Below are 16,922 nucleotides of genomic sequence, written 5' to 3' on the forward strand. Positions count from 1 at the left end.
CGAGTGGGACTACACATTCTGAGCTCCTGTCAAGAGATTGATGAGTTTAGTTTTTTCTCTACATGAAAACCATTTTAACGCTTTGACAACAATCCCAACCAAATTATAGGGCTGTAGCTACAATACAAAAAACTTTAAGAAACAAATCAATTTAAAAAAAAAAATGTCTTTGTAGCCTATCTGCACAGGTGAAGAACATTACGAAGATACATTAAGTGTGAACTGACAGGATCAGATTTTAGTGGTGGTAATAGTGGCTTAGATAGGTCTCAAAAGAATCACTTATTTAAATTGTCCAAAAGCTAAGCTTACTTTGTGTTGTGTATAATGTTCTAATACTGGTATAAAATGTTGGCATTTTAAATCAATGCAAAAATAACAAATACTGTGCTGCTGCGCTATATTAAATGACAGATTTTCTCCAGGCACCCCCTACTATGACCTTCCTGTTGCTCAGTAACTTACATTAAGATGCTTAAATGTAAACCACAAACTACAATTTGTGAATGAAAGAAAACATTTGCACTTCAGAGTTAATTCAGGCGATCATCTCTTTTATTGATGGAAATCCAATCTTGTAGGACAGCTCAGGACCGCAGCTACAACATTAATACCCCTCAACATTTAGTCGATTCTTACACTTTTAGCATTACAATCAAAAGCATGTTAGACACATGAGGACAACTACAGCAGGTCACTGATGTAGAAGGAGAGAGAGAGACTAACTAAGGGGTTCTACCCACTCATCACCCACTGGGACTGAGAGGGACCAGGCTCCCTCCCTGCATCAGCCCCCTGTGAAACATCCCTAAAAGTGCTCATTCACATCAGTCAACTTTAATGACCCATGATTCATAATTGCCAACTTTGATATGATCCAAATACAAAGAATGTAAAGGTGTTATGACACATCTAATAACACAAAATACAGTAACTAGCTCAAACACCTCAGGAGAGGACATCCAAAACTAACATTTCTCTATTGTCAGACAAAATATAAGTAGTATTGGATGTCCCACAGCAAAACTTCCCCATTCACAAAAATAATAGATTGCAACATTGTCTGTAGATTAGGAGTGCAACACTAACACGTACACTTAAATACAGTGAGAGCTGGATTAAAGAGAGGACACTTCATACAGACAGCACTACACAAGGATCTGTTTGGGTGGAGCTGAGGCTGCACTGCAGGAGGAGCCCTTTTACTTTGAAAGCCACAAGTTTGTTCATTCAGGCGGAAGAGGAGTGTGATTAATAAATGTAATCAAGGTGCTCTGTTGAGATCAGTCTGCCCCACCACCAACCCCACCTAAACATGAGCCTGTATGCGCATGCACACAGAACCAGGATGCATTCACTCATGGGACAGGTTCACTTTTAACAATACGGATAGTTGAATTAATAAATACAGCAGTTTCTGGTTAGGGTGTATTCATCTGAGGCCCTGAAGACTGGTTTGATAAGAGAATCTCGGTGTGAAGGGAATGGAGACAAAGTGGAATTATAAAGAAGGCTATACTCTATTTGTATTTTTTTTTTCATAATTGCCTAAATGATAATATGTTCAGAGTGTGGATTCTGTGATCCTGGATGTGAAAGGCTCTGAGCTGTAGTGGAGTGTGGGGCACTATGAAAGATAGATGAAGGGAGAAAGCAGAGCAGCCCCGTTTGCTCTTCAAGCCACCAGAACCACACGCATGGTGTTGGTGTAACCAGAGCCTGGACGCCAGCCGGTCAGGCAGATGACAACATCTCCCTCTTTGAAGAAGCCACGGACTTTGCCTGGAAGATAAAATATAAAAATTTTGACCAAACGATGCTTGTATGTTGTCTTAAATTCTGTTTAACATAATGTCTTGGCATCAATATGCACAGCAGTTGGGCCTTGTGCACTGCAACAACTGTGCGATACCAAGTCTTACCCATATCCATGGCGAAGTTGACACGCATGTCGACGTCCTCGGCCCACACGTCGTGGGCAGGGTTAGTGTAGAGCACAGGGAAGATGCCGCGGTACAGGTGAGCTTGGCGAGCTGTCTGAGCGTTACGGCTCACGGCGAGGATGGGGGCACGGGGCCTGTACCTGGAGATCAGGTGGGCGGACCTGCACATGTGCACAGATACATATTTGCAAACTATTTCTTACAGCATAGATACACATCAAATCACTGATTATTACACAAGGACCAAATTCAGTGCCTAAAGTCATGTTTATGTCACGTGTGGACAAATTCTATTTGGTGTTGGTTTCCAGAGTCAGAAAGAGGTTCAGTTACTATGGCAGCATGTTGAATACTTTACTAGAGAATTTCTAAATAAATATTCTATTAAATTGTGTCTTTGACTTCCTTGAAAAGCGCTATACATATACAATACATTATTAAAACGTAAGTGTGCCTTTTAACCTACTGCAAGTCATTTATATTAAAGCTGATAGGCCTACATGTGCCCTAACATGCTGTGTGATTGAACCCTTCCACTCAATCATAAGGGATGGTGAGTCGTCCCGCCCTAACAGGTGCAACAAGGGACCCTTGAACACAGGGTGAAAATGCCCACATAGTCCTGAGCCATCAATTCAGACACAATTACAGTGAATCATGGGTGTGCAGAAGTCAATGGCGTAATCCAAACGTCCTCTTTAACACTTTGAAGGCACTGGACTTCTCAGAGAAATGAACTGTATGAACCAGTCAGGTTTGTTTAATCTCATAATGTTTCACCAAATGACTCGTTCTTCTTGAGGCATTTTCTTGCAACCCCCTTGGGTCAAACGTTTTCACAGAGCCAGGTGCTGTGAAGGAGGGAACATATTTGGACTGGGCTACTGACACATCCACTTTCGCTCTTGAAATCTGTTGCTATATCCAGCCACCCTGTTTAACAGCACACATACACACAAACACACAACTGAAAGAGAGGGGATACATAAGTGCACATTAGGTGCTTTGGCGGAGAAGCGATAGTTGTGCATGACAGGCCGGTGCGAGTATGGTGACACTTTACCGTCAAGACCAGGATCGTTTCACCTCTTTCCTTCTCTTCCTTACCTCCCAGTCTTGGTGAGAACAATGATGGCACTAGCGCAGCATTTGAAGGATGACTCAACAGCTCCGACAGCTACAGCCTCTGAAGGGTCTCTGGTCAGTTGGGAGTGTCTCCTCAGCTCCTCAAACAGCTGTCTGTGGAAGGTGGCTGCCTCGGCCTCACGTGCAATCTGAGGCCCGAGGGATGGGAGGAAGGAAGGAAGAGTAGGGGGGGTGTGGGAGGGCTGGGGGTTACTCCCAGTCACACGCTTAACACCACAGCAGCACGCTGAGTCATTCACACCATTGTGAGACACTGGCAAATAATGAGTAAGACTCCTGGTCGTTTAGTTTTTGAGGAAATGATAAGGATTGTGTCCTTTAAGCACTAAAGCAAATGGAGGTACAAAAACCTCTGTCAGAAACATTATAAAATGATTGTGTTAATGTATAAATGTCTACAACAAGCTGTCTGCTCAAGGTATTTGCCAGACTCATCCATACAGTCAGTCCCTGTCTGGCCCTGCTCTGCCTCTCTCCGACTCCTTAAAAACCGATACGAGTGTCCTCCTTGACCTGCAAGGATCAGATAACCTGCCTACCTTCCGGAGCCTGTGAGCACAATGATCGCAGAGGCTAAGCTCTTAAAGGAGGCCTCGACGGCACCGATCGCAATGGCCTCAGCGGGGTCTTTGCAGAGTGGCGTGGAGCGTCGCAGGTCCTCGAACACCTGCCGGTGGAACATCGCTGCCTCGGCTTCACGAGCAATCTGGCACAAGCGAGGGCAAAATGCATCGAGCAAAGGCATTCCCACGCCAGGCACACAAAAAGGTGGAGAATTAGGAGAATGGGGGTAGGAAGTAAATAAAAAAGGGACAGGAACATGGAGAATAGAGAAAGATGGGAAAGAGGACAGGATGGACAATGAATAGAAGCGGTTAGATGTGCAGTTAGTGGGCATGGAAACAAGTGAAGATCAATATTAAAACATATCCAAGAGTCAAAGGCTGTGTCTCAATTCACATACTTCCATACCTACAGTGTTCAAAGTATGGCAACAATAATGGCACTACAAGTACCCAGATGGTGCAGCCAAAGAGTTGAATGTAAAATGATGGTCACCTCTCACCCTCAACATTCGCCATCTTGGCTTCCTTTTGGAAAGGGAGGGACCACCATCACCATCGTATTTTCAAACTTATGAATTAAAACTTATGAATTAAAAAATGTTTCCATGTCTAATGACAGGGGGCACACATGAAAGCAAAACATTCATTTCTTTAGTAGCCAGTAGATATTATGGCGACAGAAAATCATGGTCATGTTGAAAATTATGATCATATTTTGGTGAGCAGACAACAGTCATGTTTGTTTCAGTGCAAATTACAGCGTAGAAATTCACACACTACAGCAATGAGGTAACTGTTCTCACAGTTTAAAACACGCGAGTGTACTGACTGAAGTATACGATTTGAGACACAGCACAATTATTAACAATCAACAACAAAACAGTACAATCTGGAGGTTAAGGTACAGCTACAACTAGATTAAAAAAAAGAAACTATTAGAAAAATCTAATGGCCACAAATTAAATGAGATCTGAATCACACGCACTGCACACAAAAGTGAAGAGATGGTTAAAAAGGTCAGTAGGATTTAACAAGAAAAGTAGTGGAAAGAAAAGTCAAAGCTTGATAGAAAAAATGGCTACGAGACTAAGTGAGTCCTCATTATATTTTGGGCTTTAAATTGTGCTCTACTGTGAGTTGAGAAGCAGAAGACTGGAAGATACACATGCAACAATCTGAAAGGCAGGAGGCTGTAGAAGTGCAGAGTCATTCTTGCATCTGCAGGGCAGTGCAGACTGAGCGTAGCCGAGGACAGTGGAGGTTTGCCAAGAAAGGACCGAACAAAGGAGGACATGCACGACAGCATTAGCTGCATTATCCGTCTATAGTGATCATGCATAACTTGGAACGTTTACACCTTTTCCAATTGGTGTTTTTACTTCTTTCCCTGACTAAAAAACAAAAAGTAATCAGGAGTGACTTATGTGCACAGTAAATACCCGTTGACAGAAAAGGCCAGATGACTTTGGGGGTGATTATCGCGCACTTAGAAATAGTAAAGAAGGGCAGCCACAGTGACTGTTAGAAAAAGAGGTGCAGGCGTTCACTTCAGTTCAGATGGACTCAAACATCCTAACATGTCATTCATTTAAGTTTCACTTTTCACTGTGTCCCTCCTCTGTGGCAGTTACAGTTATAACAATAGTTTGTAAAAAATGTGCAAGGCCAACAATTTAAAAATCTACACAGCTGGAACCAAAATTCCAAAGGTTGCTTGAATGAGGTTGCACCAACTTTAAATATCATTATATTGAACTTATCAGATTTGATGATAGTGATTTATCGTTTACAGACTATTCTTTAGAATACCTTTAGAAAGATGTTGACTAAAAAAGTGGAAATCAGTGGATGGATAAATGAGATGCAGTTCCAGTTGGCCTTACACTCCTGACACTATCTTTAGCAGCTGTTGGGCCAAGAGGAAATACAAATACTGCTTCATTTTACAGCTGCATGAGAATATAAATTAAAATAAAGAAAGTAAATAATATAGATGTCAATATATTTTTTTAAATCATGCAATATAGACAGTCAATTGCTCCAATCAATAGGTGCTTATGAAATGACCACAATGTTTACTCTTGTTATACATGTATTTAATAGACATTAACTCACCATGTGCTGTGTGCGTACTGCCTCCAGAGGGTAGTCACCCTTGGCGGTCTCTCCGCTCAACATGATGCAGTCGGCTCCGTCCAACACAGCGTTTGCTACGTCACTGCCCTCAGCGCGGGTCGGTCTGGGCTTCTTGATCATGCTCTCCAACATCTGAGTGGTGATCATGCGAGGGGTTCCGAAGAGAAGCAAAGTAATGCTCAACAGTTTGTTTTACCAAGATAATACAAACACTGTTCTTCTTCATTATGAAATCAAATTATAAATAAACATCCTGAAAATATAAGAATTGCAGGACGTCATTTGCTGTTTTCTGACCTGAGTGGCACATGTGATTGGTTTGCCAGCTCTGTTGCAGCGACCAATCATCATCTTTTGGGCGAGGAAGACTTTTTCTGTTGGAATCTCAATACCCAAGTCCCCACGGGCAACCATGATGCCATCGCTGGCCTCCATGATCTCGTCAAATCTGCGCAACAGACATTATATAAATATTTGAACTAATTAAACTAAATCAAACCAGTACTAAAAGTATTCCTGTCAGTAATCATGGATGTTAAGAGTTGGGTTCATAAAACACAATTTTTCACAGATGGAACTTCAAAATAAGATAAAAACATTACAATAGACCTGAATTAGTGGACCCCACACATGAAACAAAGAAAAGATGAAGACATTTCATCCACACCTGCGTACACCCTCGTGGTTCTCCAGCTTGCTGATGATCTTGATGTCTTTGCCTTTCTCTCCGAGCACAGCCCTGACAGCATGTACATCTGCTGCTTTGCGGATGAAGGAGGCGAACACCATGTCCACTCCCTGCGCCAAACCAAACTGCAGGTCCTGTATGTCCTTCTCTGAAACAGCAGGCAAGTCCACAGCAGCACCGGGGAGGTTCACTCCCTTCTTGCTGCCCAGGGTGCCACCGTTCTCAATCTCACACATGAGGAAATCAGAGCCTGGAGACAAACATGAAATACTAATGAGCTCAAGACTTTTGTTTGGGCAACGTCAGTGTTTCCTAAACCTCCTAATGGATCAAAAGAGATTTTTATGGGGCGAACCTTATTTACTGTATGTGTATGCCTCTCCTGCACTCACCAATCTCCTTAACCTGCAGGGACATAAGTCCGTCATCAATGTAGATCTTGCTGCCAATTTCCACCACGTTGGTAATATTCTTGTAGTCGAGCCAGAGAACCTCATCACTGCAGTTGTTCTGGTAGGTATCGTCCAAAGTAATCTTGATCATTTTGCCCTTCTCCAGCTCCACCTCTCCTTCGCCGCTCTGTCACATCATCAATAGACACTTTGTTACTGATCAGTATTATTGAGAACTGTTGAGTCATTGTAGAGGAGCATTGTTTTGTTTTGGGGTTAAAGAGTGACAAAAGGTGGTGGACTCACTCCTTTGATGAGGCCAGTCCTGATCTCTGGGCCCTTGGTGTCCAGGGCAATACCAATAGGCCTGTACTGGATGCTGCCAGGCTCGAAGCTCTCACATGCTTCACGCACGTTCTTGATGGTCTGTTCGTGGTACTGCAGGAGGGGAGAGTGTAACACTTTTAAAATATCTCCAGAGATTTACTACCCTCTCAAGGACAGACTTTGTTGGTGTAAGAGTTACTCCAGTAACCTAAAGATTAAACTCAGCAAACAACCATATTTCAAGGTAAATATAAAAAGGTATGTCTGACATCTCTCACAGTCATAAACATGAGTCATACTGTCACAGCACCACAAGGGCTCATATCTTTCTTCCTCCCACCCTGAATAGTGTTGTGTAACTTAGAGGCTTTAAGTTAGAATGCCTTGCAAATTAAGTGTCATTCTAGAATCGTCCATATGATACAGTATCGCGTGCAGTATAAATATATTGGTCCAGAATGTCATCGCAAATAAATGTTAGTTTGTTGCAGTGGAACCTAAAACACCACCGCAGACACAGTTTACACCGCAATGTTTATTGCAAGTGTATATGGTGAGTTCATCATCTGAGGTTCGTTTCACACTGAAACTGAACAATTTAAAATCTAATATCATGCGTATACATGATCCAAGAGACTTACATAAAACAATTCATCATGGTAAACAGACTCCGACAAATAGAAGTTCAATTTTAAAAGTTTTAAAGAAACATTGTGAATGCTGATGTCAAGTGCAACCTTGGCTAAATGAGATGCAGTGAGGAATGTAGGAAGAAGTGCAGTGTTATATAAATGATGCAGCCATCTTCTCATGCAGGCTAATGAACACATGGTACAATGTTTGTGACTTTGAAGACAGCTGTCTGCTGCACTTGGCTTATGCTGCCCACCTGGGTAACCAGAGCTTTCAGTAATAACTTAAGTGGCAGTTAATTATGTTGGCTGCCTTTCACATTGGCAACACCCCAAACTTACACTACACTGACTTTACTTCAAATAAAAAAAAAAAACTGGATGGTCTTTAGAGCAGGTGACTGTTTTACATACTTTATGTATGGGTATAGGTCCACGTCAATACATTTAAAATTCATTCCCTACATTATGTGAACTGAAACTTGAGTAACTGTTCAGCTACATTCAGTTTTGCGCAATAATAATAATGCTGGTTTAAGAAAGGGGACTTCCTGGATTATGCAACATAAGCTACTTTCCGCTTCCCACTTTGGCTGAAAGTAAAGTGACCTTGGTGCAGGTTTGTGTAAACATCCACTTCCAGAATCCAGGCATGCTGCCTGCTGAGCAGATAAAGGCAGGGCACAAAGCTACAGGTGACTTATTTATAGTCCAAGCCAAAGAAGCTCTGGTTTCTTCTGCTGTTCTCTGAATTTACATTGACCTTATTGAGACTCCTGCACCCACAAGAACCATGAAGAAGACTTCAGCTATTGCTAACAGAAGTGGTAAATTGTCTTGGATTTGCAATTGAATAAGATCTACATATCTATACAAACCATGCACCTTCAAGTGTGACATTTATGTGGAGTGAAATTACAATTTTTATTTTAAAGTAAAAAATATTTATATGAGCATCTTGCTGAATCTCAATAGACTCTGTAATTAGATGTGTAGAAAACGGTCTTATTTTCAAATGACATAACAGAGACAGTATGAATTGTAGGTTTAAATGGACCCATTTCTCATACTGGATAAGATCATATTTTGATACACATGATGAGAGAGCAGAGTCAGGTTATAGGTGATGTTCAGCTCAACTGCCTGGATACAGTATTTGCACTGTTGATAATCTCCCTCTCCCCTGGCTTCTATCTTTCAACCTTGACGCTTATGTTTGGTGAGTAGAAATAACTCTTGTGACTTCTTAAACTTTTGTGGTGTGCACTCGATCTGCAGCTAGTCCAAGTATTCTGTCCTCTCAAAAGCAGAAAAAAAAAAAACACTTTTAAAGTGTGTGACACACCGACTCAATCCAGCTACATCACTGATAAGATGTTGGCTAGCTGGCAAAAACTGGCACTACTATATATCCCATTCATGGTGGCTGGACTCCTCCTGCTACAAGAGGCAAGCTGACTGCAGCTCACAATGAATTATGTGCTTTTAACTGTGAACTTTGTTGATCTTCTACTTTCAGCATAGTTATTTGGAGCAAAGAGTTAACAAAACAAAATCTAAATAAAACTAGACAAGAGAAAGCAAAGAGTGCCTCATTAAACCAACCAACGGAATTCGGTGATAAGGCACAGAACCATGTGTGATGCAAAGGATCAGACTACTTTAAACGTGACTTTTTTAATAGTCTGACTGTTGGCTGAACCTGACCTCACTCATTTACACAGTGGAGAAAGCAGTGACCCACCTCATGTGTGCCATGTGAGAAGTTCAAGCGGGCAATGTTCATTCCAGACTTGATCATTTCCTTCAGCGTATCCACTGAACGAGAGGCTGGTCCTGTAGCAGTCATTGAAAGGAAAGGGTTGAAATTCATGTTGTATAATTCCTCTGTCAATAGATCAACACATTTTATTGTGCACTAAAACTGAGGTGCATCGGTTCATTTTCTGTACAGGGATCCTCTGTTTAGTTCCATCCAGTCCCATCTTACTTTTATTTTCATGAGAATAAAGTAGGTTGTATTTATATATTAATCATGTACCATAGCAAAAAGGTTACTGACAATTTAAAATTTCAATGTGCTACAGTCTATTCATGAAAAAAAATAAAAATCTGTATCTGCAGCAATCTCATGTCTCAACAACTGAACTGTCAAGCAATGGTCAAAAACTTTAAACGTTTTAATAACCTTTCCATTTAATTTGCTTTTAATGTGTTCTCTTGAGAAATGCACAGCTACAATACCACACAAAGGAAGGGGTGTTTCCTTATATTTGAATTAAAGCACATGTTTTTCTATCTTGTAACGTGAAGACTAAGAATGTAGACCAACCAATGGTGCAGATGATTCCGGTGTTGCGTGCAGTGGTGGGCTCAGAGTCGATGTCCAGCAGGCACAAGTGTTCCAGGAAAGTGTCGGCCGTGGCGGCGTTGAGCTGCTGTGTCTGGATGAAGGCAGAGCCCATGTCTACAGACTTTGACTGAGGCATGGTGATTGGTGGTGCAGCTGAAGAAGTCCTGCCACAGAAATGGAGACAAATACACAGTCACTGACAGCGCTCTTCTGTAAACCACTGTTGGCTTACACTTAACTTAACTGCCTCCGGCCAACAGGTGGATTAAACCAAGCATAACTTTGTATAGCCTAAAAGACTGAGGCAGAAAGTCAGAGCATTTTCAACACTGTAGTTTCTTTGCTCTGGAACAAATCCGTTGAGGCCCCTTGTTTTCATTATTTTCTCTCCACCCTAGGTAAAAATCCAAGTGAACCAAAATGCATGACTACAAACCATCTGAGAACTCGCTCTGCTTACGGGGAAAAACAAACCATCGTGTGATTTAACTGGACTACAAAGTGCAGCTGTGACAACACCTTTAGGCTACCTACCCTGCTGTGTGTCCTTAGTAACATGCGGTACCTCACTCTGCTTTGTAGCTGAGCATGGGGTAGTGAATTAAAATTAACTAGGAATGTCCCTGTGGGAATCAATTAATGAATTATGTTGCTTGCTGACATTCAAGTTCAGTACGACGAGATAACTGTAATTGAATTAAAACTTGCATATGTGTCAGCCACAAAGGCCATGATAAGGCTCCTGATCTGTAATCACTGCAAATCTAGTAATGGGTGTTTCTGAGATACTTTGAATAAAAGGGTCTTTTGTTACCATTTTAGCTACTTTTACTCACCCAATAGTTTATACTAGGGCTGGGCAATTAACTGAAAATGTATCGAAACTGACTTTTAGAACCTCTAACTGACCTAATCCTGCTCATGTCGATTAATGCGGTTATTACTTTCCCCCATTGCATGCATTCACAAACTGTCGGGTTTCCACTTTGTTCATTATGCAGTGGCCGCCCGGGTTCCATGTACCATCTTGCATTACCCCGCCACATGTCCTCCCTCCCCCGCTGATCTGCGCTCACTTTACACATCAACAATAAACACAAACACTAATCGAAAGTTATCAGGACACGTACAGGACTTGAAGTTGACTTTGTGTTAGTTTGATTCACTCTAGAGTTTGAGACACATGTTTAAACACATTGAAAAAAAGTCCATCATTCTGTGCGCACGCAGTTCACCTGCAACATGTGACGCACACAGCCAGGACATCAGTGTTGAAGTGACCAGAATGATCTGGATTCTTGAGCAGACATCAATGATTAATAACAAAATAAATGTGATCGTCAGTTTGTGTAATGCGCGACAGGAGATAAGTTTTTCCTGCAGATTATGAAGTAACACAGATTTCTAACTTCATTCTTGCAAAAGAGGCGACACCCGTTCATCCATGAACATGAATTCAGCAGGGTTTTATAAAGATCAGTTCTACATGCAAGTGATTGGGGAGTGATTATTCGTAATCAAGGTATAAGTTTGATAATATTAAATCATATCGCCCAGAACTAGTTTATACAGAAAGTACATTCTTGTGATAGCTGGAAAAAAAAAAAATAAATAAAAAAGAGGAAAAACACTCAAGCCCTTTCATGTAGCTGTGAGACATTCACACTTTGATACATGTAGGAAGTAGTTAAGGCTAATACTTAAGCACAACATGGCCTTCAAACGCTAAACCAAGTAGAGTGGGATATACCGTCCTGAGCTGTGACACGATATAGTACATTATGTTCCCCCCACCCACTGCTTACTGAGTCACCCATAGCAACGACACCATTACCAATCTGATCAACAGGGCAAGGATTGCATCTAGTCAGAAAAGCAAAAAAATAAAGTACATTGCACAAAACATGTCAGTATCCTGTGTGACATAATGAGCTGCTCAGTACTTCAGTACTGTCATGTGCGACTTGTCTCAGAGAGAGTGCTTTTCTCCCTTGGTCTAACAATGACAAAATTATTCAAGGTGATGTATAGGCATGCCATCAAGACATGTTTGAACAAACCAACAAAGAATGTGTATTTGGGCAGGGTGACAAACCGCTAATCTACCATGATGAGGAAGACAGCTTCTGTTAGTGCTCTGGTTGAAGTGGTTACATAACTACACCAGACTGATGTGGAAATGCTTTGTGAACAGTCAATCTGGTGATAGGTTTGACTTTCAAGCAAAAACTGGGGGGTGGGGGGGGGTGGGGAATCAAGAATACACTGAGATCAAGAAGAAGCAGGTTTGCAGCTCCAGTTTTTCACTGAAATACACAGATTATGCAAATGCACTCTTCTGGGGTTGGTTCTTCACAAAATCCACCATTTACACTTTTCACTATCAATATATCACATCAAGGCAATGTTACAAGAATATAATCTAAATTTCACATTAGAAAAACCCGATTAAATCTGAATACAATTGAGTTTACACAAAGTACGATTGAGGAGATAGAGTAAAAACTAAAACATATGAATGTTGTTTTAGTTTTTACTTTATCTAACCGTAACCCATAGAGACAATGTACAAGAGAAGGATAAATAGTTTATAGAATATTCAGTTCACTGTCTAAACCACCCAGTGGAGAGATTGAAACAAAAACCCTCACTGGTTCCCTCATTGAAGTAACAGGTTGACAAATTAATATCTCTTTTATGCAACAACCCCTTTATGCATCCTTTTTCAGATTCAGACAGTAGACTAACTGCAAAGACTGAGAAGAGAGCTGGAAGACGCCTGCATCTGTGGTTGGGGCATCTGCAACTGAGGACACATTCTTAGTGGAAGACCAAATTCTTGGTCAAAGTCTCTTTAAGGAAAATCTGTTGCATCCCCTTCCTCATCACGTCCCAATTACAAATGGTGGGGGATTCCAGGCACAGCCAATATACCAACAGGCTCCTTGGCCTGCAGCCACTGACTGATGATGTAACATCTGAGTCAATGGGGCAGACCACTGCCAGACCAGTGCTGTACGTGAGCACTGTCACATCCCCATTAATGCAACACACAACCATGAAGTGGACTGAACCATAGAGAAAGACTGCAGAGGGGAGAAAAGAGTAAAATACCGGCACTTACGTACAGTAAGATGCACTTTGCGTGTGGGTGTTTAAATATTTCCCATATAGAACATTTGATTCAATTTGAAGAAATCAAGTTTAACTTAATTCCATGCTGCTTTAGCATTTTTGACTAAATGTTCAAATCAGTCATGCAAAACCAGACGTGGACAATGGCCTGATCTTTCACACTGCTCACACTACTTTGCCTATATAGTTTTTTGTAAATTATCAACCATTTGATTTTACTTTTAAAATTAACAGTAAAAATCAACTATCAAGGCATATTAAATGTTGGTATTTTGTAAAATACTTTTCTTAACTTACAGATATCACGCACCTTTCATTTAAATGAAATTCGAAAATCAATGCAATACTGGCAGTTGCTATTGCAAAACTAAAGGGGATGCGCCTCTGTTTTACAGGGAAAGGCAGAGATTACATTTCAGGTACCGCTACCTACAAGCTGTTTTGCTACTTGACCACTGAATGACGACTACAAACAAGTCACGTGCCCAAAAACACTGTAAATAGAGGCTTACACACCAGTGGCACCACAGACTCTGGCTGTTTTGAATGTCACTGTTACTGTGACATTTTAAACTATGTTATTTAGTTTGTCAAAAAAACAAACTGTTGACTGCAATGACTTTTCATGACCAACTGAACCTCAAACTTCCTGCATCGAGGCGATATTTTTGGAGCCATCAGAGGGAACACCACGGACAAATGACGCATCAGAAAATCAGGTGGAGACTCTCCTTCACTAAGTGCAGTCATGTCTTGGACTCCTCGATTGTTATGGAAAGACAAAAATAATATCATTGACCTGAACGATTCACTGACCCCAGACAGCCAGTGAGCAGCCGCCACAGACTAACAGCCAAAGTAACCCTGACACAGATGCAGACACAGGGCTAACTTTAGAGCTGGCTGCCAATAATCCCCTCCAATCCCCTCCCAACACATCTACCTTTGTAACATACTCAGTCACTATCTCATATAATAAGCCTGTACAATCAGTAGCAGCAACAGTAACATTGTTGTCAGGGTGTCATGACATTTACTATGTCCTGGTTTAGATGGTAGCACGTCACATTGGGCATATCCATGTTGGCTCACAGAGACATTATCCCATCAGTCACATTCACTTAAACAAAGCACCATTTGCAGGTTGAACTACATACCAACAGTAGATCTTCCGGTTTCTTCTGGGGATTAATAGGCAAGTTACAACCAGTGACCTCCACAACAAGCCCAGTTGGTTGGATTTTGCAGTGCCAAGGATCGCACCACTCCCAGCAACAGCAGTCCAAGCAGAATTGGCCCCTGCAGCGCGCATGCACATGTTTGACACTTTCAGGAGCTCAAGAGTAAATCCCTTCAATGAGGATAAAGGATATGGAGCGTGCCTGCTGTGAGAAGACACTCGCCATGACCTGATACAACGGACATGCAAGAGACTTCCACCACGACACACCAGAGCAGTGACGCTCCAATGTTCAACCAGCGAAGGTCATACAACACTCCAGGCCTAAAAACAGAGCCCTGTCTAATAATAACACACAGCATGCAGAGTCTGTTTGTAGAAATCCAACACTCAGTGTATGGTGGTACTTGTGGTATGTAGGCCTGTAAACATAAACACAAACCTTTGGTTGCATACTGTACAAAATTAAGTGCATGAATAGTGTAGAATGCTGTGCAAGGTGCATATGAAGCACTTCAAAAACACATGCTAAATCATGTGGCATAATTTTCAACTGCATCTCTATATATAAAACTGAGTTTGTCACTGCAGTGGGTAGTGGCAAAACAAATATGAGTGGTAATTCCAACCTGTGGCGCTGCATAGCATTAACCATCAAACATTTGTTAAGCACTTTATAAGCCTTAAGATCTCTAGATAAATAACTAGATATCCTCCAAACTCGTCTGCTCTCAGTCACCAGCCTGCATTAGACAGACACTGTGCGTTCCCCTTTGTTAAGCTCATCACTTAAATTCTCAGCCACTTGATACTGTGACCCGGCTGGTCCCATGAGAGAAAGACTCCATTTTCAACAGGGCCCACCTGCAGGGAGGCCTTGGCGTAGAATTGACAGTGTCGCCTGAAAGTTGGTTATGCACAAAACAATCATTGTTCCCTGCATAACAAAGCATGCCAAGGCCTTACTGCAGGTCCAGTGCATATAATACACATAACAGTAGATCTGTTTGACAAAGGATTTGACATTACACTTTATTTGCATGCACCTTTAGACAAAGCCCACTTTCCTTCAGCTGTTTTGGGAACAAAATGGCAGACGGAGGATTGTAAATCACATAAAAAGTACAACACAGAGAGCTGAAACTCATAAGTATTTGCTACCTATACAGGCATAGTGATATTTGCCCTGCGTCTCATCTATCCAGTGTGATCCAGGCCTTTATCCTCTGAGGTACCACTGCAGCACGACACTGCAGTGAAGCTACTCAGGCAACTAAATTACCATTGGTCAAAGGATTCTTATTAACTGCAACACAACTAACGAGGTTAGGTTTCGATCACAGGAAATTTAGCAAAGAATATCAAAGAATGAACAGGATACATTTATCTCGTCACTTAAACTGTCGTGTGAATGAATATGACGATAGCACGCAGATTATAAAAGGATCATTCTATCTCGGGTGAATCCCTGTCATCAGTATTGTGGTCAGTGAGCTGTATGTGATGTATAGATTTGATTATGGTGACAGACGCAGCACACGCGATGCACCAAACAGCACGTTCTCATCCTGCGTCACATTTTCCTGAGCTCGAGGCATCACGCTGGCGGACCAATGGGAGGCCGAGAACGCAGAGCCGCCACACCCACATCAGGAGGCAACAGGAAGCGATCCTGCACCGCGGCGTCCTCCACACATCACATGAAACCGGGTTGTTTTAAACATGTTAACGGCGTATTAAAATAAAACTGCAAACTGACGTGTTGTAGCTGAGAGTGTCGTGCGAGCTGCACTGCGCACGGACACATGCATCCAGTCCAACCGTCCGTTAGCTGCGTTTCAAACGAACAACGTTGTTTCACACATCCTCAGCAAATATAACACGACTTATCTTCAATAACTACAAACAAAGTGTTCCGCCATTTTAAAATAAGACTTCCATTTAAAAGTTGAGTGGAAATACGTCGCAGTGACGAGTGACTCGCACGGTCGCGGACTTACAGGACTTACACGACTCGCAGGATGCAGCTGCAGAGGCGATAAAAGCGGTTAAAGGTGGTGAGGTGACCGTGTCCTGTGGGTCGAGCGGTTCAGGCCTGTGTGTGTGAGATGAGAGCCGCTGGGGATTCAAACCTTACCTCACTGACAGACCCGCGTGGAGAGATGAACCCGGTGTGAGAGACGCTCAAGGTGATCTTCTTGCTCCTCACTCCGCCGAACTACTTTCTAGGGATGCTGCGATATCCATCCGAGGCCATATGGGTAAAAGAAAAGGAACACGCCGCCTCATTACATTCCAGTCAGCTAGCCCCCCCCCACTGACTCATCAGACACGTGCTGGTGTTCAGCTTTATGCGATGGAAAAGTCTGGAAATAAGGGTCAAACTGTAAAACAGCGCGGAAGGATACGCGGAAACAAGGTGGA

At 42.1% G+C, this 16,922-nt stretch overlaps 1 protein-coding gene across 4 annotated transcripts; it reads right to left on the bottom strand.

Annotated features, from left to right (window-relative positions):
- Nucleotides 1-526: 526 nt before the first annotated feature.
- Nucleotides 527-16,822, bottom strand: pkma (pyruvate kinase M1/2a). 4 transcript variants are annotated; one of them, XM_034581869.1, is made up of 11 exons: nt 16,636-16,822; nt 10,163-10,347; nt 9,575-9,666; nt 7,178-7,309; nt 6,872-7,058; nt 6,459-6,729; nt 6,089-6,239; nt 5,771-5,923; nt 3,629-3,795; nt 1,923-2,104; nt 527-1,782 (listed from the first exon to the last, which is right to left on the bottom strand). In XM_034581869.1, exons 2-11 carry the CDS (start codon nt 10,317-10,319, stop codon nt 1,676-1,678), a joined length of 1,599 nt encoding a protein of 532 aa, XP_034437760.1. In that variant the 5' UTR covers nt 10,320-10,347; nt 16,636-16,822; the 3' UTR covers nt 527-1,675. The 4 variants fall into 4 exon arrangements, with proteins under 4 accessions (XP_034437760.1, XP_034437763.1, XP_034437761.1 ...); XM_034581872.1 differs by lacking the exon at nt 3,629-3,795 and adding an exon at nt 3,051-3,217 and having other exon boundaries at nt 16,636-16,808; XM_034581870.1 differs by having other exon boundaries at nt 10,163-10,350; nt 16,636-16,767.
- Nucleotides 16,823-16,922: the final 100 nt, after the last annotated feature.

This window comes from Hippoglossus hippoglossus, chromosome 3 (genome assembly GCF_009819705.1).
Source record: "Hippoglossus hippoglossus isolate fHipHip1 chromosome 3, fHipHip1.pri, whole genome shotgun sequence".
Classification (NCBI taxonomy): Eukaryota; Metazoa; Chordata; class Actinopteri; order Pleuronectiformes; family Pleuronectidae; genus Hippoglossus; species Hippoglossus hippoglossus.

Excerpts from the sequence above, each read along its gene's own strand:
- pkma (XM_034581869.1), bottom strand. The coding sequence starts at position 10,319 with ATGCCTCAGTCAAAGTCTGTAGACATGGGCTCTGCCTTCATCCAGACA. Across the intron at positions 6,730-6,871 it reads CCTGCAGGTTAAGGAGATTG|GCTCTGATTTCCTCATGTGT; the intron begins GTGAGTGCAGGA and ends GTTTGTCTCCAG. Across the intron at positions 1,783-1,922 it reads CAACTTCGCCATGGATATGG|GCAAAGTCCGTGGCTTCTTC; the intron begins GTAAGACTTGGT and ends TTTATCTTCCAG.